This window comes from Peromyscus leucopus, chromosome 14, assembly GCF_004664715.2.
Source record: "Peromyscus leucopus breed LL Stock chromosome 14, UCI_PerLeu_2.1, whole genome shotgun sequence".
NCBI classification, from domain to species: Eukaryota; Metazoa; Chordata; class Mammalia; order Rodentia; family Cricetidae; genus Peromyscus; species Peromyscus leucopus.
Genome location: NC_051075.1, coordinates 45294240 through 45316558, shown reverse-complemented (window position 1 = coordinate 45316558; position 22319 = coordinate 45294240). Strand labels below are relative to the sequence as shown.

Genomic DNA, 22319 nt, shown 5'->3' with positions numbered 1-22319 from the left:
TCAGTTTGGTATTCTGGTGTTAAGTAATGATGGCACAGAAATGAACCAGAAAAAATAAGGAAAAATAACTTTTTGAATATTTATTCAGTTTAAATTATATACAATTATATAACTTTTAATTAATTTGGAAGAGATCTGATTATATTGTTCTCAGTGTTCTACGTAATGACACCAGAGAAAAAGCAAATTCTTCCACTTGGTTTTGACAGAGAAAACTGTCCAAATCTCTTAATTTAATTGGGATGCTCTGCAGCAGACGGAGAAAATATGTTGTCTCATAATTCTCCTGACAAGAGCCTGAGAACTGACAAGAAAACCTGCCTGAGTTGTTCCCTTCTACTTATCCCTTCTGTAGAAGCTGAACTACAGAACGGAGGGATGAGGGGGGAAAGCAATGGTCTGTAGACTGAACCGTCATCTTTCTGTATCTTACTTGTGACCCTTAATATAAAATAATAATTGATTACCTTAAGTTGAACTAAATAACATAGAACTTGGGAACAACACACTATATTTTAGTAAAACTAAAACCCACCATCTTTAAAATGAGAATTTGCTCTCAACAGCAGATAATTCTATCAAAATACAGCTCTGTGAAACTATTTTCTTCATCTAGTGTGTTTGTGAAAGGACATGACTTGATAAAGGTTGCAGGGTGGACTTCAGTCACAACTCAAAAAGGCTGCATTCAAATAAATATTCCTAGGACGATTCTGTTCGCTCATTTCTTTAATCATCTCAGCATGTCCTTAAGACCCAGGGGGACTTCATTTCAACAACACAGAACAGCAACAAGCTCTTTAAAAACAATGCTTAGGCAAATGTATTAATTTATGGATGTTTTTATATGGGTCTGTGGCTACTACTGTTTTTATAACACTAAACATATAATTTGGCTACTAAAACAGAGGAATAAGTGCTGGTAAGTAGTTATGGGCACATTATAATCACTATAGCATTTGTCTTTTGTGAAACACTACTGAAAATGCTATCATATATACATTTGAATTAATGCTAAACGAAGTATCTGCCCCAACATAAAACAGAGAAACAAAAATTGCAATTTACCACTAATGCATATTCTTTTCAAGCTAAGAAAAAAATGTTCAAAGAATAGATTTCACTAAATGAGAAACATTTAAAATATATAACCCCAGGAGAACAGGGAAGAGTGATCTGCTCACATACACATTAATTAGTTCAATGATTATGTATTAATATTAATGATATTCAGAAAATAGCTTACAGCTATTACCAGGCTTTTAAAAATGTTATAAACATAGACATAACATTTATGACTCAGACAATATATGCCAGTCTGCATAAACTACAAGATTAGGTAATCTTTATGTCCTGTCTACTTTTATTTTTGATGTTTGGAGTATTTTCCAGTCAACACAAGGTAATTTATTCTTTCATTGCCTTGAGAATAAAATAATACTTCAAAATACAGACAATTAACTATTAACCGTCATATTCTAAACTGCGTAAGAGAATGGTATCTAGTAATTTAACTGGTTTACGTGTGTGCTAGGGATTGAACTAGGGCCTTGCATATGTCAAACAGGCATCCACTCTGCCACAGACCTATACCTCCATCTCTTTCTAAAGGAATATAATACTCGGTATTTTAGGAAGTACAAATTTTTTGAGTTTATATTCATTACACCTTAGGCAATGCTTATAGCCAGGGCTTGAGGAATAAAAATGCTAAGCTATGTCATTTCCTCAATTTAGTTAAAAAATAATCCCCAACAAGCAGTGCTATATTAACTTGACTATTTTGGCAGTATCTTTCAGAAGCAAGATTGCAGTGTTTGCCACAATTACTGCACATGTATTATATAAAACTGCAAGCAGTATAACCATAAATAAGAACTTAATAAAAAAAATTACAATAGTGTAAATGGCAGTTATGAATGAAAACAAAATTCAAGTTTTATTTAATGAAAGAACCATCATTTTCACATATGTACAGCTAAAATTACTTGCATCAAGATTGGTACAATAGTGGTACAAACGTTACAGGAGTAACTACCCACTTTTTGAAAATTGAATTTAAGACACATTCCATGAGCTGGAAACCAACCATGACACTACTAGAGTGGCCAAGAACCTTAGACTAGATAGGTCATGAACCTTGGGGAGTATCTACTACTAGTATTCTACTAAAGAAAGATAGCAATGAAATGACTCCTGATGACATAATGCTATACTCATACATCAGTGCATTTGCTCAACTCTTATCAGAGAAGCTTCTTGAAGTAGATGGAAATTAACTGAGAGACTCGCAACTGAACAATATGCAGAGTGTGAGAGACTTTGGAGCACTTAGCCCTACATGCAATGTCTTTATCAAATCTCTTTCCTCAAGGCTCAGACATCTATGCCGAAGAAGAGGTGGAAGGATTATAAAGAGCCAGAGGCAGTGGATGACTCTAAGGAAACAACATCATCCTGACAAAATAAGACTGAAACGCATGAACTCACAGAGACTGTGACAGCACACATAAAACCTACACAGGTTCACGCCAGATGAAGTCTTAGCACTGAGAAGGGGAAATGAGACACAAAGTTCCACCCTAACCCAGAAGCTATTTGAGACTGATACCTGCTGGGAAAGGGAAATCACTTTTCTTTAATGAAGTGTCACTGAGTATGCCGAACACATCCCCGAGAAGGCTCTATGCACAGGGAGAGTTGGTCAACACAAAATGGATTCCATGGTTTTGTGTGTGCAAGCTCTTGTTTTGTTATTATATTTTTTTAATCTTACTAATTTTTTTTAAATGCTTGTTTTGGTTTTCATTTTCTTCCCTTTTTTTAGATGGATAAAGATAGATAGATAGATAGATAGATAGATAGATAGATAGATAGATAGATAGATAATATGGAGTTGTATAGGTAGGAAGAGGAGAAAGAATATGATCAGAATATATTCTATGAAATATATAAGAGAGCAAGAATATGGAGTTGGGTAGGGAGAGGAAGGGAAAGAATATGATCAAAATATACTGTATGAAAAACATTTTAAATAAAAAAATTAATTAAATCCAAGTATCTTCTATCAGAGTTTTTTGTTTTACTTGAGAAATGCAATATAATTAGCTATCAAAACTGAGTTTTCAGTCACATCTGACTAAAGGCTAAACTGAGAAGCAGATGGTTTAAATCTCTCTTCTATGTAATTCAGCAAATTAGAGGCTGAAGAAAAAAATAATTCCCAGTTTTGGTATTTTGGAACCCTCTCTAAACAAGATGAGACAGGCACCTGGCCATTTTATCATTATCTGTCAAGCACTCCAAGTGAGTAAGATTCCACCCCGCCTAACATTTCTTGCCATTTTAACAAATGCAGTTCAAACGTGCCGTTTCTGACTTTCCTGGCTAGAATGGGTATACTTCCCCCCACCCTTTTGAGTCTTGTTTATGACTTTACACCACCACAGACCACATGTGACTCATGAGACAGACTTTTTAAATGTTTGAGTTTATTTCCTATGTTGACTGGGACTTTTCTGAGTATAGGAAGTTCAATCATTAACTGTTTGTTCTGCAAAGGGACATGCAGCAAATATTTGATGCCTACAGGCTGTGTATGTCCCTGTTGCTGCCCTTTAAAAACAACCCTTTAAAAATGTAGCAGGCGGAGACTTCCGAAAATGATCACATGCTGATTTTTGGTTCATTAAAGGTCAGGTTTAAAGGTGGACTGGGCTTCTGTATCTTAGCAGCTGCAGCACCTCTGGCAAGTCACTTATTCACATGAAATGTGAGCAGGTTATTGTTGGCATTAAGTGGGATGGAGTAAGCAAAGTTCTTGGCAGTCTAGTTAGCAAGGCTCACGAGATCTAGTTACTGCTGTACGAACCTCTACAGTACATAAGCTGAGCAGCATCTAGGCATCAGTAAATATTTACAGAATTGGGGATACCCATATTTTGGGGGTATGGGGGTTTGCTAGATTGCCTAAGTAGGCCTTGAATTCACAGTTGTCCTGCTTCAGTCTTTCAAATACTCAGCTGGAAGGAAAAGCCAGGGAACTTAACAGGTTAGGTAAAGGTAGAGGAAAATCAAATGACCTTAGGTGCAACATGTCTGGTGTCTCACATAACCTCTAAGCCTCCCCCAGGATGTCTAATCTGTACCTCACACTGCATGCATCCCAAAGGAGCCAGCCATCAATCTGTTCATCAGGTGGCCTCTCTCTTGTAGGAAACCCAATCTGGTTGTAAGGGTGACCCTAGCCTTATATAATGATTTGGAAAGTAAGTGTTCTACTTTTGGACTGGTATTGAATCTTCCCTAAATGTTTAGTTTACTGGTAAAGACATCTAGACCTAAAACTTGATGAAAAGTTTTAAACTATGAATTAAATTGATTTCCTTTCCTCCTCTCCTTCCCCCAAGGTCCATCCTTGTTGCCCAGACCAGCCAAGAACATGTGACCTAGGTCCTTCTGCCCAGCTCACCCCAGAGTCACTATTGGCATCTATGTTGTAGAATTGTTTGGTTGTCTTTAAAATGTTGGGGATGGGCCCTAAGGGCTGTGTACACTAGGCACTGAGATACAATCACACCTGTTAGTGCTGAATAATTTGCAGTTCTATAAATGCTCATGAACTCTGTTGCTGGGTGCATTAAAGTATTTGGAAACAAACATTAAATAAGTTGAAGACTCTCAAAGAGACTCACATAATTGAATTTTTTAAGAAAAATATCTTATTTGGTTAATAAAAAACATCTAAATTAATATTTTCAGCTTAATCATTTGCAGCTTTGCTGGAAATATTAGAAGTAAGAAATCTTAAAACAAGTTTTTAATATTAGGACTATTTAAACCAATACAGATATGTGAAAACAAAAATCATAATGAATTAATCCCATAAAAACACCATGTAAATTAGTTCTAGTGGAATGCTATTATAAATAAGGGCATATTCTGAAATATTTTCAGATATCCTTATGCACATTACCTTATTTGCTCTTTACCAGAAACCCAGGAGCCACAGAGTATGTTTTCTAAACACACAAACATCTTTTGATTCTTTCTCTCTAGAGGACCCTGACTCATATAGAAGGCCACAAGGTCTCTTACCTATTCTATTCCACCACAGTAGTGAAAGCAGCCACAGGTACTCTTAACAAATGGGCAATGTGCTGTAATAAAACTTTATTTTAAAAGACAAGCAGGGGGCCGTGTTAGGTCTAAGGACTATAGTTTGTCAACCTAATTTTCAGAGCGTAAGATTTTATATGTAACATAGTGCCATAAAGATCCGTGGCTCTGCCATATGGCAGCCCCACTAAAGTGAAAATATGGGTAATAAAATATATTTTATATGATGTGAACAAATTTAATAAGCACTAGCCTAGGAAAACTAACGTATTAATTATATGCACAAGAAGTCATGCCTGAAGATAACTATTAATCGTTGTTTATAATAGCAAAGTCTTGACACGTAAATGTCCATCACAGAGGCAATATACAAGCTAATACCTGTACAATAAAATACAATAGTAGGATGACCTAAACTCCACTTTTTTATTCACTGATAACAGGTGACTCTAAGATTCATGGTGGGCTATAAAACAGTAACATTTCTCTGAAATAAAGACATCATGTTACTTAAAAGTGTACATATCAAGTTGTTAACACAATCTAGGTCTTAATTGCTAGACATTTCCCAGGGATGTAGATGGAACACTCTACAGTAGTGGAGAAGGATCCTCATGTGGGATTAGAGAACCTAAAGAGTCAAAGATTGTTTTCTTTGGGGATGAGTAAGGACAAGGCTTATCTTCATTTTCACTTTGTTCTTATAATTTTCCTCATCTGAGTCAGTCGAGTTTCCCACATATAGGGATATCACAGGGGTCAGCACATCAGAGTGCAATGGATGAGTCTTGCCCTGCGAAAACCACTTTTGTAATGATGGTATTTCTCTTGCCAGGGAAGTATATAATTTCCTCTTTTTATTTCCAAATGATTTTCTTTAAAAAATCCATCAACTAGTTCTGAATTTTGTTAATGTTGTTTGCTAATCCTTTTCAAAAGAAGCCTTGCTGAAATCCTAACATTTGATTACATAAGTATTGTTATTTTGTTCCTAAAAAACTAAAGTGGTAATCATAGCATAAGAGTAATTTAGAATGTCTGAAAAATTGCCAAATATGTTTCCATGGTAAATCACTATAACGACTTCGTGAAATGTGTAGAACAAGGATGGTACAGGTACTACCAATCTTAGTTACTGTTCTATTGCTGTGAAGAGACAACAGGACCAGGGAAACCCATAAATAAAAACATTTAATTTGGGACTTGCTTACAGTTTTAGAGCATTAGCACATGATCACGAAGGTAGGAAGCACAGTGGCAGCCAAGCAGAGACTAGGCCTGCAGGGGGCTTTTGAACTCTCAAGGCACACCCCCAGTGACACAGCTCCTCCAACAAGGCCTTATCTCCTAATCCTTCCCAAACAGTTCCACCAACCAGGAACCAAATATTCAAACATATGAGCCTATGAAGGCCATTTTTATTCAAATTACTCTACTACCCAAAGTCACATAACTAACTTTTGGCCTAAAATCAATGGCACTGATTTGTCCTTATAGATGATAACTTTCCTCATTCTGTAAAGACTTTAGTCTATGCTTCCAGGGAAGTCTCTCACCTCTTAAGCCAGAAAGTTACTCTGATGACTCATAGAATTTTCTCTTTAGCCACTGAATATATGCTATCGGTTAAAAGTATTTACATATATCAGTCTTATATAGTCAACGGCAAGTTCCTGAACAACAGCGGCTAAGTTTTGTTCTTTTTATCCTTCCTTTTCATATTCTATAACACGTACAGACATTTCAATTTTAAAAACTGGATAAGCACCGGACTTCCTTGTTTATAGTGGTAATAAATTTGTACTAAAACCACAAACATCAATATGCCACTATTGACGCCTATATAGCATTTTTGGCAACTGTATTTAAAAATGAAGTTGTACACCAAAATTTTGAACACTAACTGATAATACTGTTATTTTTGAGAAAAATCAATTTGACTTAATAGTATTGCTATCTGTAATTTCTATATAAACAACAAACTGCATTAAGTTTAAGGATTCTTAGGTTAAATTTTAATTGAATTACAAGAAACGTCATTAGGAAGAAGTGGAAGACTCAACTCTAATTTTTCCCAATATTCAATGTATTTACACAGTACACCTGCATATTTAAAACATGACTTGGTTTGTAACAATTTATACCACACATTTAAGGAACACATCTAACATACAAAGCATGTTAAATCTTTACAAAAACACTAATATTTCTGAAAAAGTTATGCAGACAGCTCATAGGAAGTTAGTACACCTGGACTTTATTAGCTAAAGCAACCTTGGATGGGTTCTAAATAGACTTGAAGAGATTTTTCAGAAACCCTTTACTAATGAGACTGCTTTCAGGTTACAGTGACGTTGATACTAATTATATAGTCCTTCTTAAGCCACTCCTCTCTTTATCCCTGGACTCATTCTGCTGGAAACTTTCAGGGCAAATATATTGCTAAGAAGATTCATTCTTAACAATAGACTTTTCATTTTAAAAAAAAAGCATTATAACTTGGTAAATGGTTCACGTAAAGTTCTGAAGTTTGGAAGGGAGGGGTGGTATTTTATTTCATGTAAAATGCTCTGGCGGCTTGCAAACAGCAGTGGTTAGCAGGATTACTGCTCTTGCAGAGGACCCAGACTCAGCTTCCAGCATTGACACAATGGCTCAGAACCATCCCAGCTCCAGTTCCAGGGGATCTAATGCCCTCTTCTGACTTCTGTAGACATCAGGCATGCATATGGTACACATACATACAAAATCTCATACACAAAAATGGGAAATAAAGAAATCTAAAGTGCTCTGGTCAAGTCCTTGACAAACAACCCAGGAAGATGCACATCTGGCTGCCACATTTTGAGCCTTCAAGAGAAAATAAACAGCTAAAAATCTCAGGTGTTCCCTACCTGACTGCTCCTACTCACTCATATTTTAGGTCTAAGCTTAAAATCATTTCTTCCAAAAGGACCTATTTGTAATGTTGTGTTATAGAGGACTCTGAACTTATCAATACTACAACAGTACACAGGAGATTTCACTTCTTCGTTCAGCCTTGCCCATGACAAGGAGACTGTGACTGTCTTCTTCATGCAAGGACTACTCAAGCATGGGTGCCGGCTACAAAGCAAGTACTTTTATTTTGAGAGTGCCCCCATATAAACCACAGGATGGCAAATAAAATATCTTTGTTCAAAACCCTTTTTGAAATGAGGCAGAGAGGAAACATAACCATACAGTTTATATGAGCAAATATAAAAAATAGCCATCTACGTACATGTGTACTTAAACTGCTAAGGCATAAAACTCTTTCTTGCTACTTATTATTTTCACTTACAAATATGTTTTTAATTCAATGTATTAAGTTAATACCTCAGTTCAACTCACTATGGCAATAGGAATAAGACATAGAGACAAACTAATTTAAACGATAATCCCAGTAATTTTTTGTTAAAAAATATAAAATAGGGAAATTTCTAAAGGAAAAAAAGAAATTGCAGGTTGTTTAAATTATTAGAATTTATATCACTATATCATTTATTCAAGGGTATTTATGCCAACTACAAAAAAATTTGGAAGCTAGTTATCATACACAGCCTAAAACAGATACTATAGTTAAAAAAAAAAAATCAGTAATTGTCGGGAGTTATTTCAAAGCATTAAATAAAAAGGCAAAATTCCTGAGATCTGTGTGGACAAATCTGAGGGTCTACTATATATGTAGTTACATTAGGTGCTGTCTAATAGTAAGGAAAACTAATTGTCTTTATTCCACACTACTTTAGATACATGATGCGTGCAGGTGATGGAAGGGTTTTGATGATTTTTAATTAGATGCATACTCTATACTATCTATCTTCCTTCACATAACAAAATTATTTATTATAAAAGGTGTATGTGGGGGGGTACATGTGTGGTGTACAAACACATGAGTGAATGGGTGCAAGTGCTCATGTGCAAGAAGGCCAGAAGAAAATGTTGGGTGCTCTCTTCACCTTATTCCTTTAAGGCAGAGTCTTCCACTGATCACGGGGCTGGGCTAGTGGCCTCAGGTCCCAGTGATCCTCCTGTTCCTGCCATCTGCCCCCCCACCCCCACTATAGCTCTAGGGTTATAGATGTGTACAGCCATGCCCAGCTTCCTATATGGGTTCTCGAATTTGAACTCAGATCCTCATGCTTGCACGGCAAGTGCTCTTACATGATAAACCACCTTCCCAGTCCAGGATCTTCCCAGGCCAGGATAGGGTCTTATAACTATAAAATAATGCAAGGGAAACAGAAGTCAACCTACAAGGTAGGATGAAGCTTGAAATGATCAGATATGCTCACTAATTCCTGCACTAATGATGCATACAAACAGCAATCATTAAATTCCAGCCATAGGCACATCATGTAAAATGTCTCTGAACAATAACAATTTCACAGAAGTGGAGCCAAAGGGAGGAAATATCCAGGATTCTTGGTATAAGTCACGACAACAGATATTTTTAAAACCAAGGGACTAATATCAAGGAGCTTATTAGAATTTATGCTGTCTCCTCTACTTCTCTGAAATGTTTTAGTGTCTCTAAAATACATATATATCTTATATATCATTAGTAATTTTTATAAACAATGTGGTACTATTACTCTATATGGAATCTTTTACACAAAACTCAAAAGTATTTTAAAGAAATTACCCAATTAAATTTCATGACACTTCTATGTGAAGAGTTAAGTGTTAGACCCAAAAGATAATGGAAAATTAATCACTCATTCAGCCAATAGTGTAATGATCATTATACCATTAAACTACATCTAGTGCTGTAACTTGTAAGAAAGTGTTGCTCAGCCACAAGATGAATGATGCTGTGGAAACCTCTCAGCATCTCAGCTTTGAAATAAGTTTGATGTCCCAAAAGATGTGAGTTCAAAAACAGTGCATTGTCTCCCCCCCACACACACACTTTTAAGGTACAGTCTCACTGTGCAACCTTCCTTGGCTGGTATGAGTTTACTATGCAGACTAAGCTAGCATCAAACTCAGAAATCCACCTTCTTCCACCTCATGAGTGCTGGGATTAAAGGCATGACCACCATGTCTGGCAACACTCAGCTTTTACGATAAATACCTACCACATTACAGGCACTCTTACATTTACTTTTTTAAAAAAAGCAAATAATAGTAGTTTGCAATTACTTCAGCTTTTACATGAAGTTCCAAAGTAGGTGCATTTCAATATATGACTTATTTAGTGTTAAAAGCAATTCAGTGGGGTAAGTTATTCTCTCATTTTACTGGTAAATAAACTATATCTTGGGTTCTATAACTTATCCAAGATTACAAGATGGCAAAGCCAGGATTTTTAATAATGGTAGCCTAACTTAAAGTCTTGATTGTAGAAAAAGAGCACCGAACTACCACTAAGACCTTCTGTCTATAATCTAGTCCTTTTAATACTACTTTATTGATGAGAAGGGAAAAATCTGTTATATTTTATTTTTTAATCACTTGGAAAGGCCTGGAAGAAGCCATAGTTCAACCTATCAATCCCCAAATGTTTCATGATTAAAATTAAAATTATATAAACAAATAATTTTTCACTGTCCTCAACTGTAAAATAAAGACAGTTACCAGCAGTCTATCTCAATGATTCTCAAACCTTGGTCTCAAGATATAAAAATTTTCTCAGAAATGAAAATTCTTGGGCCCCACTCCTGACAGCCTACATTAGAACCCATCATTTTAACAAGTCTTCCAGGCATGCTAATGTTTGAGATTCTTGGGTTGACTTATTATGAAGAGTAAAATAAATTCAATAACATCACCTTACAAATGAGCTACACCATCCTTATTAAAATATTAAATTGTACTCCTCGGAAAAAACAAGAGTGAAATCACTAAGTCAAGACAAAAATGAACATCAAAGTAAAATAAACTATTAAATAATTTTCATTTATTTATTTTAGATACAGATTTTTGCCATGTAGCCCAGACTGGCCTTGAACTCATAATTCTCCCATCTCATATTTCCAAGCACTGGAATTGTAGGTATGTGCCACTACACATGGGTATACAATCCTTTAAAAATAAAATACTGCTCTAAATTTTCTATGCATAATGCATAGCATTTATGAATCAAGAGAAAAGGTGATTATAGCCTCTAAAACTGTCCCTAGAAATCTGCTAATCTGACCTTACCAGTGATCTGTCCTGGTATACAAGCTCCTTACCTGACCAGTGTCCAGTGGAGAGGCCAGACCTGTCTGTGCATGTCTCACTTACAGGTCTAAACACAGTCTCCCATCCCCCAGTGGCATAGCGCCAATTCTGAGATTCCAAGATGAGTGTTCGCTGGGTGCCATACGCAATCATGAAGCAGTAAACCACATGATGAAGTTGACAGCCATAGCCACAGCCTTTGTTGATGTTACACACCAGCTTCCTGGCTTTGCTGCAGTCCTTGGGATTCTGCCAGTGAAACAAAGAAGATAGAGATAGAAGAAGCACATATAAGAACTCCCCCATTTTCATCACAGGTATTGAAAGATGACACAATTAGCCAAAGCTGGTTCAGCAGATTTCTTATTTAAATAAAGAATCAAGCCTTATGGATAGTATCCAATAAAAAAAATTCAATAAAAATTTGATGTGCATATTTAGGGAGATGGCAAAGAAAAAGAATTACTTTGGAAATAGCACTAAATCAATGTGAAATTAAGCAGTTAAATTAAAAATCATCTCTAACTTTCCTATACTCGGACCATGCTGCAAATGCTGAGATCATGGTGGAGGAGCGACTTGCCACTCCAGCAGCACGTCAGCACTCCCAGCCAACGTTCTTCGACAAAACTCACGGCAGCTGAAAGGAAAGGCTGTAACTTATGTGTTCAGCCATTCCCAGAATTCTGAATGCTACAAACAAAACCACGTTTCCATCAAGAAACAAGGGGCACAGAGGAGCTGGTGTGACACTTAAGTTAAGCGAGGGCACTTGTCACTAAGCCTGATGACCAGAGTCACAGCAGAAAAAGAGAACCGAATCCTACACGTTGTCATACAGTAAACACACACACACACACACACACACACACACACACACACACACACACACACGGCGGGGGAAGAAAGCAGGTTACTGAGTCCACTGCAAGAGGAAGCAGGCTGCTCAGTAGCATGTACTTTAGCTACAAGGATCCTGGGAAGGATACTTTCAAAGTGGTTTGAAGCATTATTGCTGACTCAGCAATTTCTCGGGGGAGTAGATAAACGTTATTTGCCAGAATTATTTAAATGACTCATTAAAAACATAGAACTTGATGGGATTGGAGATGTGGCCCCAAGGTTAAGAGCACTGGCTGCTCTTCCAGAGGTCCTGAGTTCAATTCCCAGCAACCACATGGTGGCTCACAATCATCTACAATGAAATCTGGTGTCCTCTTATGTCCTGCAGGCAGAACACTGTATAAATAATAAACAAATCTTAAAAAAAAAAAAATACAGAACTTGAAGCTGGACGGTGGTGGCGAACACCTTTAATCCCAGCACTCAAAGCAGAGGCAGGTGGATCTCTGTGAGTTCGAGGCCAGCCTGGGCTAAAGAGTGATTTCCAGGAAAGGTGCAAAAGCTACACTGAGAAAACCTGGCTCAAAAAACAACAATAACAACAAAAAACCCAGAACTTGAATAACTCTAAAAATCACATCAATAAAAAGAGAAATGAAAATGTCCCCGTCTATGTTTTGATTACTCTCTGAGGCATTTCAAATGTAGTGAGTATTCCAGAGATAGCACAGAATGTTCCTAGATACCACACACTGTTTCTTCTATCACTACATTTTACATAAGTCTTTTTTTTTTTTTTTTTTTGTCTTAAGGAACAAATGTTAGAGAAAAAAAAATTAGCCAATCATACATCTGTTAGTGTGGACCCTGAAGATTTTACTTAAAAGAACAGTGCCATCTACATCTAACAAGAACTGTGTGCTAGGTTTACTGGAAGAAATGCACTCATTTATTTTTCATGTATGTTACAGGTAACAGAAAGTAAGAAAAACTCCAAGGCAGAGAATGGCAAGAGAAACTGACTGGTGGCTGGAATGACGACTGTGAGTGAAACTAAGGAAAGTGACTGCACAACTTTTGGGTTTGCCAAAATACCAATATTTAAAAGTACGAAAAATTCAAAGGATGTTATTCATAAAAGATCCATAAGGAGCAGAAGAAAAGAAAAAAAAAACAGAAAAGATCTTTGTGCTTATAGCACAAGCTCAGATTCACCAGAATAAAGATCTAGAAAAATCAAGTAGGCATTTCTCAGCTAATAAAGAAGGACGGATTCTTTTGAAAACAAGTGACAAATCTGAGACTAACTAAGGTTTACTGGGATGGGAAAGAACTTCACAGGAACATGCTAATCAGAACTGTTTATCACCCACTGTTGTTAGAATAACAAGCGGTGTTATTTATAGATTTACAGACAGCTACAAAAGGCTAAAAATTCATGCTCTGCAACCTTCAAATTAATCCCCAAGTAGCCTCTCTCAGTCCCCACTGATCCTGGCTTTCTAGTATCTGGCTGTGACCATCTTGAAGGTGTGTCTACTGAGGACTAGAAGACAGAGACAGGCCTTGTTACTGAAGAAGCTCTGTTCCACATGCTAACACTTCATCACGTGGTTCTGTTTGGTGATAAAACATGTTCTGCAACTGCATTTGGTGTACTCAAAGCATCTCTTCTACACAAATCACTACCAACTAGGTAGGACCACAGGTATGCTCTATATTGTGATTCTTATCAATCATTCCTTTCCTTTTATAAAATCTCCTTCACGGGCTACAACTCATACAGAAGATTATGGTGTATCCAGCAGAACTGAGCTCACAAGAAAATATTTTATGTGTGAGTAAAAGATGAGGGGACACAAACTGAGAATGTCCCAGTAAGGCCCACAGGAGAAAGTCTCCTTCATGTCAGCATTCTTCTGTATTCAGTGTCACAAATCAACCAATCAAAACTTATTTTACAGATACTAAGCATTTAATATATGCAATGAACCTTGGGCGAGGTGTTTTATTTGTTTTTTTGGCTCTTTTAGGGGTCCACCACCCAGCTCCCAAATAAATCACACACGGAGGCTTATTCTTACTATAAATGCCCGGCCTAGCTTGGTCTGTTCCCAGCTTTTCTTAACCTTTCCTGTTCTCTTACTTCTGTAAATCTTACTCTTACTCCTACTCCGTGCGTGGCTGGGTGGCTGGATTCTGATGTTCTTCTCCTTCTCTTGTTTCTTCATCTTTTCCTCCCAGATTTTTCCCTCTATATACTCTCTCTGCCTGCCAGCCCTGCCCCTCTTTTCTCCTGCCTCACTATTGGCCATTCAGTTCTCTAGTAGACCATCAGGTGTGTTAGACAGGCACAGTAACACAGCTTCACAGAGTTAAACAAATGTAACATAAACAAAAGTAACACACTTTAAAATAATATTCTACAACAAAGAGGTATCTAACAGAATAAGAAAACATACATACAACTTAGTAATAAACAACTTGAATATCCTGATAATGTAAGTCAAGAATTAGAAAACTAAAACTCATTTTCAGCTGGACTAAAAGGATTCTGAATAAAAATACAATTATTAATATGTTAAGGCTTTAAAGATATGGGTTACTATATTTTGAAATACAAAAGTAAATGGAAAGGAAGTTTTGCTTTTAAAAACAAGTTACAAATCAGATTGGTATGAATTCATCCTGATAGAAACTATATAGGAAACAAACTTAAAATTATTCAATGCTATAGAATTACTGTGAAAACAAAATTAAAATGAGCTATAAATCATGCCATTTCCACATATACATATATATGTGCATATATATACACACACACAAACATCCTTGTACTCTGTTCACTTGTGTGAGTGAGTGTGAGTGAGTGAGTGTGAGTGAGTGAGTGTGAGTGTGTGTGTGTGTGTGTGTGTGTGTGTGTGTGTGTGTGTGTGTGTGTGTGTGTGTGTGTGTGTAAGGTATTGGGAGAGTGAATCTAGGATCTCTTGATGCTAGGAAAGCACTCTACTACTTGTATCCTCAGCCTTCTTTTCACTTTTCATCTATTTAGTTTATGGTTTTTCTTTCTTGCGGTTTTGCTGTTGTTTGGGGGTTTTTGTTGTTGCTGCTGTTGGTTTGAAGACAGAATCTCACTATTAGCCCTGGCTGGCTCCGAATTTACTATGTAGACCAGGAAAGCTGGTGGCATTCTCCTGTCATTGCCTCCTACTTACTTTTTATTTTGAGACAAAGGCTCACTAAATTGCTCAGGCTGGCCTCCCAGACAGGTCTGCTGCTTCAGTTCCCCAGTAGCTGGGACTCTGGGGTTCCAGGCCTTTGCCGACAAGGCCAGCTGTATGCGGTTTTCTTAAAGTAAGATTCATCAATAGACATGTAAGCGTCAGTTCTTTCCAATGAAGATAATTGTCCAAATTTCAGAATGACAAGATTAACGTAAATAAAAGTTCCAGACAATTACCCTAATGAAAGAGCTTTGGAGGAAGAGGCTTAGAGACGTGTTTTGTTCCAGTGAAAGCTTTGCTATGAATTCAAATGCATGGTTTTGCTTCAATTTGGTAATTTAAAAATGAGACAAAATAATCTCAATTCTTAACCTCTCCTTGTCAATCCATCTTTCACTAGAGAGATACTATGAGGCTAAATGAGATAGTATACACCCCAAATTAATTTAAATACACTCTTATTTATTCACATAATCTGGGGGATACTCTTTGACTCTGTACAAGTGCAATTTGGAGATGCTGGGATTAAGCCCTGAGCCCTGTGCATGTCAAGCATGTTCTTTATCACTGAGCTAACATTTCACCTAAATTACTGATTTTTGCTACTTAAGATTTCCCCCATACATACATAAATAAAAACTCTTTGAAGTACAGATGCTACTCACAATGAAATTTCTTACTTTTTAGCACTTTTTTTTAGCAATTGACCAAAAATTATTTTTAAAAATGGTAAATAAGCAACAAATAAAAACATGTAGTCAATATAAACGAGACATAACATCCCACACATTTTAAGGAGGAAACACTCAGTAACCATTAGCTCAACTAAATCTGAAAGATAAAAGAGATGTTTACTCACAAAACTAAATCCATAGATGGCAAGGCCTATGAATTATGAATTTCAGGTTCTCAATCTACTTTACCCCAAGATTCAATTCAAGAGGTAGCAAGAAATACAGGCTCAGAGCACCTAGCTGGCTATTCTTAGCCGCTAATAATTAAGAATCAGAATCCCAGGGGAATCTTTCACCTCCCTCTTAAGAACTTTCCTGCCATTGGGAGGTGTTAAGCCACAGATAGCTCCTCTTTCTAATGAAGAAAGCTTGGTAAAAAGAAAGCAGGTAAGTTAAATTTTATTGTGCTCTTTGTATTCTCTAATCACAAGACTATAAACAGTTTTTTAATTTGTTTGATTAAAAAGATTTGGGATATCTAGCTTTGTGTTGATAATGAAGAAAAGATTCATTAATACTGTAGTAAAAGCACTTCACTGTATTGGAAACAATCTGATTTCATTTCTCTAAAATCATTTTCAAAACCAATGTAGAAAAGGTAATGAAGCAACTAAGAGAACTGAAGTACTGAATGTTGGTAATTAAAATGAAGACTCTGGACATAGTTAACAACCATGAAAGCGAAAGTTAAAGAGTATTCTCGTTTTTAAAAGCCAAGACTGGATAGAATATTTCCCCGGCGAAGTTAAGATGGTCTGGAGGTGTCCCTTCCGCCCGTGCAGCGAAGAGCAATTTGTTGCAAGTAGTAAGTGCACTGCAGTGGCTCAGGCCCAAGCTGGCCACCAAGTGCTTCAGGAAACCCCTTCCCTGTGGGCATTCTATAAAGTTTTCGTGTGGAAACTTAATGGAGAAAAGCTACCAACACACACAGTTCACAGACGGGTAGACTAGCACACCGCAGCAAAGACAGTTACTGTCCAGTATAAAAGAGCTTACCTTGTTAAGTAGAGCAGCAAACGGCTTATTTTAAATATAATTTTAAAGTCTTCGCTCTTTGTCTACATATCTCTATAGAATATTTTAAACTGATTTTAAAAAAGTGAAATCCTACAGATCTACCAGAAACAAAGGAGAAACATTTCTTTCACTGTGGATCTATGAGAGAGTTCCACCATCTCTAGCTATTCCAAGCTCTCTACAAAGGCTCTGCCTCCCACTCAGGAGGCCTGTACACCAGGACAGTCTTATTTCCTACCACCTTAAGGGCCACAAGAAAAGGCTAGAGTTAGTCAGACAAATCCAGCCTAATATCCCATTCTAGTATATGATGCAAGCAAAACTCCTTCCAGAGACAGAGAAGGAACATTCTATCAGCTCCTGCTGACCTTTTATAAAAATGCACAAGCTGATTCTTTAAGTACCTTAACTTCTCTTTAAGTTTACAATCTGATTCTCGGCTAACGTGGTGAAGATAAAAACAGCATGCTTAGAAACTAAGCTAGAACTTCAGGAAGATCCTCTATCTTTTCACTTAGGGTGCTTCATTAGACTTTCTTACCTCAAAATCAAGACTACAAGAATGACGTGGCAGGTACTGGGGTGTTGGGGGAGGCAGAAAAAGGAGAAAGGAAAAGAGTGGAGGGGGTAGAGGAGTGAAGCTAGCCCATTAGTCAGCCCTACCGCAGGTAGGACAAAAAAGACGAACAGCACAAGGAAACTGTCTGCTACCTCCTCCCTGTGCAAAGACTGATGCAGTATTATTCTCCCTCCCCTCCATCCCTCTCTCCCCCGCTTGTATGTCTGGGTGTATGCATGTTTCTGTGTGTTGGTACATAGAGAAGCCAGAAGGAAACCTGGTCTCTCGGTGACCTGGAGCCCATCAAGGTGGGCTGGACTGAACTGGACTGAACTGGACTGAAGGGTGAGCCTGTGAAATCACCTCTTTCTGTACGCACCACCACACTTAGGCTTTTTTGGCGAGTTCTAGAGTCAAACCATGTCGTCGTGCTTGTATAGCAGGCGCGTTAGTGACTGAGCGATCCCTCTAGGTCCCTGTGCTTTGCTTTAAATAAATGGGAATAAGTTACTGTTTCACTAGTGTTTCTGCTCCACAGTGTGTCATTCTTCTGGGTAGTACTGGCATTATACCACCTACTTACTCACTGTTTTGAAAATCAAACCATGAATAATAAAATAAACCAGATGTCAGATCTGACTACCTCTACTTCATGTCTTCATGCAGTTCCACACAGACTGAGAATCCATTGCTACTTGAGAATAAATTTCTCTGGAACCCCCAAGTATTGTTTTGTTTTGTTTTGTTTTGTTTTTTTAAAGAGGGTAAAGCACTTAAGAGCACTTCTCAAACTACCTTCACCTGATTAATACTACTCTAATTTATTTCACATTCTTTTTTAGATATAAGAATATTTATTTAGTTTTGTCTATGCACCATGTGTGTGCAGTGTCTGTGGAGGCCAGAGGTGGCATGAGAACTGGAGGTATAGACCATTGTGAACTGCTATGTGGGTGCTGGGAATTGAACCTGGATCCTCTGGAAGAGTAGCAGCCAGTGCCCTTACCCACTGAGCCATCCCTCCAGGCCCTCATTTTGCTCTCTTTACTCTTCAAAACATTGAGTGTTTAAACAATTTAACCCACAATAAATTACAAAAAGTTACTATGTACCTTCTACAAATTTTCCCCCAAGGAGAACCTACTATTCAACAACAGTAAATTTTCAAAACTAGAAAACAGACACAATACTATTAACTAAATTGCAGGCTATGTATATATATTTTAACGTCTTTAAAACCTTATTTATTTATTACTTAAGGGGGGAGCATGTGTCACAATGCACATATGGAGGTCGGAGGACAATCTATGGCAGTCAGCTCTCTCCTTCCACACTGTGGGCCCCACTTACTGAACTCGGATCGTCAGGCCTGGTGGCAGCTTCTTTTACCATCTGAGACATCTCATTAGTCCCATATTTTCAGTTTTCACATGTACTCAGATATTCTATTATGTACTGACTTGTGTAACTAATACCAGAATCAGGATACTTACTAACTGTTCCATCAAAACAAAACCCTAGTGCTACCTCTTTGAAGATTTATTTTCATTTTATGAGTGTGTGTCTGCATGTATGCATGTGTACCGTGTGCATGCCTGGTGCCTGCAAAGACCAGAAGAGATCCCCTTGAACTGAAGTTACAGAGGTTGAGCTGTCCTGTGGGTGCTGGAAACTGACTCCGGGTCCTTTGCCAGAGCAGTGACTACTCCTAACTGAATGCCACCTCTCCAGACCGTTAATCCATCAGAGTCACATTCCGCAAACATTAATCCCTGGAAAGCACTGACTAGTCCCTAAACTTTCACCATTCTGAAAGCATTGTAAAAGTAACAATAGTATCATCTAACCTTTGAGAATGGCTTTTCATCATTCAATGAGACGCTTTTGAGACCCATTCAAGTTGAATTGATTCATTTCATTTTGCTACTGAGTAATATCCTATTGTGTTGCTCCCACTGTACCACAGTTTACTTACCCACTGGGTGAGTGACATTTGGGTTGTTTTGTTTGAGCCTATTAAAAATTAAGTTATTATGAGCATGAATTTGTAAGTTTCTGTGTGGACACGGGTATTAATTTTTCTATAAAAAACAAAACCAAGGAATGTGATACTAGAAGATATGGTAGAGGTATATATAACTAGTATAGGAAACTGCCAAACTGTCCTATGATAGTTGCACTATTTTACATTCCCAAAAGCAATGTATGAGAGCTGGTTACTTCACACACTCGGTAGTTTGTTTTCCCCCTTTATCCATCCTGACAGGTGTTTTCTCTTCATGTCTTTAAGTTGCATCTCCTTAACAGCTGCTCAACAGCCACTTCCTGGGCTTACTTCTCATCTATAGACCTCACATAAAGTTGTCCGTTGAAAACTGGTGCCTGTTTTCCAAGGAGACTGTTCCTTACTACTGCAATACATACTACATACAGGACCTTGGTTTGATACTGACTTGTAAAGATTTTCTTCTCTGTGACGTCTCGTTCTCTTTAGCAGAGTAGTAAGTTGTAGATGAGATATTTTATTATTGATATTGAATAGGACTGGTTAGAAATTAGTTCCTCTACTGGGATTTAAAGGATGAAGATATAAGGAAGTCTTGTTCCCATTCCAAATGTCCTTAGGAGTCCCTCCCTTCCCTTCAGTCTTCTCTCTCTCCTGCTCAGGTGGCTGCGTCTCTCCTGCATTACCCCCAGCGCCCAGTTCTTTCCTTTGTCACTTGCGCAACACGGAGCCCACTGAAGTCACCGTGCTTTCCTCTCTTAAATTTCCAGTTCGTTCTTCCTTCTACATCGATTTCTCTGCTGGAGCTGTCTCTTTTCTCACTTGTTTGAAGGCTCTGGTCGCCACTGGAGTTGGCAGTATTACGGCTGGTGTAAAACCTCTGCCAGACATTCCAGCACCTGGGCAGCCTCTGTGTGGTGTCTACTGATTATCATTCATCACTTAAATTGAGATTTTCCTGCTTCTTGGTATGATAAAACTCACTTTCTATTTGCATTTTCTATTTTAGTAAGCAGTCACATTGTATGGATTCACAATGAATGTTTCTGCCATCTCTTTAAGGGTCTTGGTTCAAATGTTAATTTAAGTTAAAATCTTTCCAGTATTGCAGTGCAATCATTCTGCTTTGAGTGATCACAAGGACATGTGATAGTATGGTTTTATGATTTATCACTAAACCATATTTATGGCTTACTTGATTTTGGAATTGCAGCATCACTTCTACCTTCTGGAAAACTTTTATAATAAGATGTTGAACAAATACAGCAAAAATGGAAGAATTCTAATTGCAGTTCAACTCACATTCAAGTAAGTTAAAAGAATAAGATATTTGCTAGGTGTAATGTTAAAAAAGAGAAAGTGGGTAGGGAGTAACAACTGCCATACTACCAGCTATTCCACTTCTAGGATCCAGATGTTAAGGGTCTCAAATGCAATTCTGTAGCTTAGTAATAAATTACATAAAGCCCTTTATTAGTGACAATGAAGATGGTGAGAGCATATAAAAAATAAACAAAATGACAGCACATAGTAAGCTATGGATAGCACAGTGTCACAAATTCAGAAAAGTTCCTTCAGTCCCAGCAAGTATTTCAAGAAATATTTACATTCTTGTCAAAAATGCCTAAACTGTGAAATCACTTTGGCAAGAACTTTGAATGAAGGAACTAAATTTACAGTTTACTGTAAACCCTGCCTAAAGTATAAATATACTACTCAAAATTAAGAATTATAAAGTGATTATTGGCAAATGTCACCAAGATTAAAAATGAAGAAACAAAGCAAATGACAGAGTAACATATGTAGAAAGTCTGATAAAATCTGCAAAAAATTTTCCTGATCTAATAAGCAGTTTTGGCAAAACTGCAAAATATATTATCAATATATAAAATTCAACTGTGTTTTTACATACTTGCAATACTAAGATATGCTTATTGTAAAATATAAACAAAAATGCAAAGGATTTATAACAATACTTTGAAAAGAAGAACAAGGTTGGAGAAACCAGACTATCCAAGTTTAATACTTACTGCAAAGATACTGTAACCATGATGGTGTGGTAATGACAGAAGAGGCATGGCTATTCTTCCTGGGTTTCAACAAGAGTCATACAGTAATGGGAAAAGGCAAGACTTTCAACAATGGCTCAAATAAGCAAGAAAATGAATCTGAATTATTGCTTCATATCATAACTCCAAAAGGATCACAGACCTAAATGTACTACCTCAATTATAAAACTAGAACTGGAGAGGCAATGGTTCCATTTTAGAGTGCTTGCCTGGCATATACAAAGCCCTGAATTCAATCCCTAGTGCCAGCAAAATAAATAAAAAATAGGCAAATAAATAAACCTCCTAGAAGAAAACAGGAAAAAAAAAATCTAGCCACCTTACCTTTAGCGAAAGTTTCCTAAGTGCAAACTATAGAATACAATAGGATTTCATTAGCCTACAAACCTTTGCTTTTCAAAAGACAGTGATAAGAAAATAAATGAATGCTAGAGAGATGGTTAAGAGCACTAGCTGCTCTTCCAGAGGACCCAGGTACAGTTCCCAACACCCACATGGCAACTGACAACTGCTTGTAACTGGCTTGCTTGGTGATCTGACACCCCTTTCTGGACTGCAGGC

General features: G+C 37.3%; 1 protein-coding gene and 1 pseudogene across 4 annotated transcripts in view; both read right to left on the bottom strand.

Moving 5' to 3' along the window:
- The window catches only part of Fut8 (fucosyltransferase 8), a 222603-nt gene that overhangs the window by 40387 nt on the left and 159897 nt on the right, over positions 1–22319 (bottom strand). For all 4 annotated transcript variants that reach the window (XM_028876080.2, XM_028876078.2, XM_028876079.2 and 1 more), the window contains exon 7: positions 11319–11556. In XM_028876080.2, coding sequence (XP_028731913.1) covers positions 11319–11556 — 238 coding nt within the window. The remainder of the gene's footprint in view (positions 1–11318; positions 11557–22319) is intronic.
- LOC114697797 lies at positions 5834–5961 on the bottom strand (annotated as a pseudogene).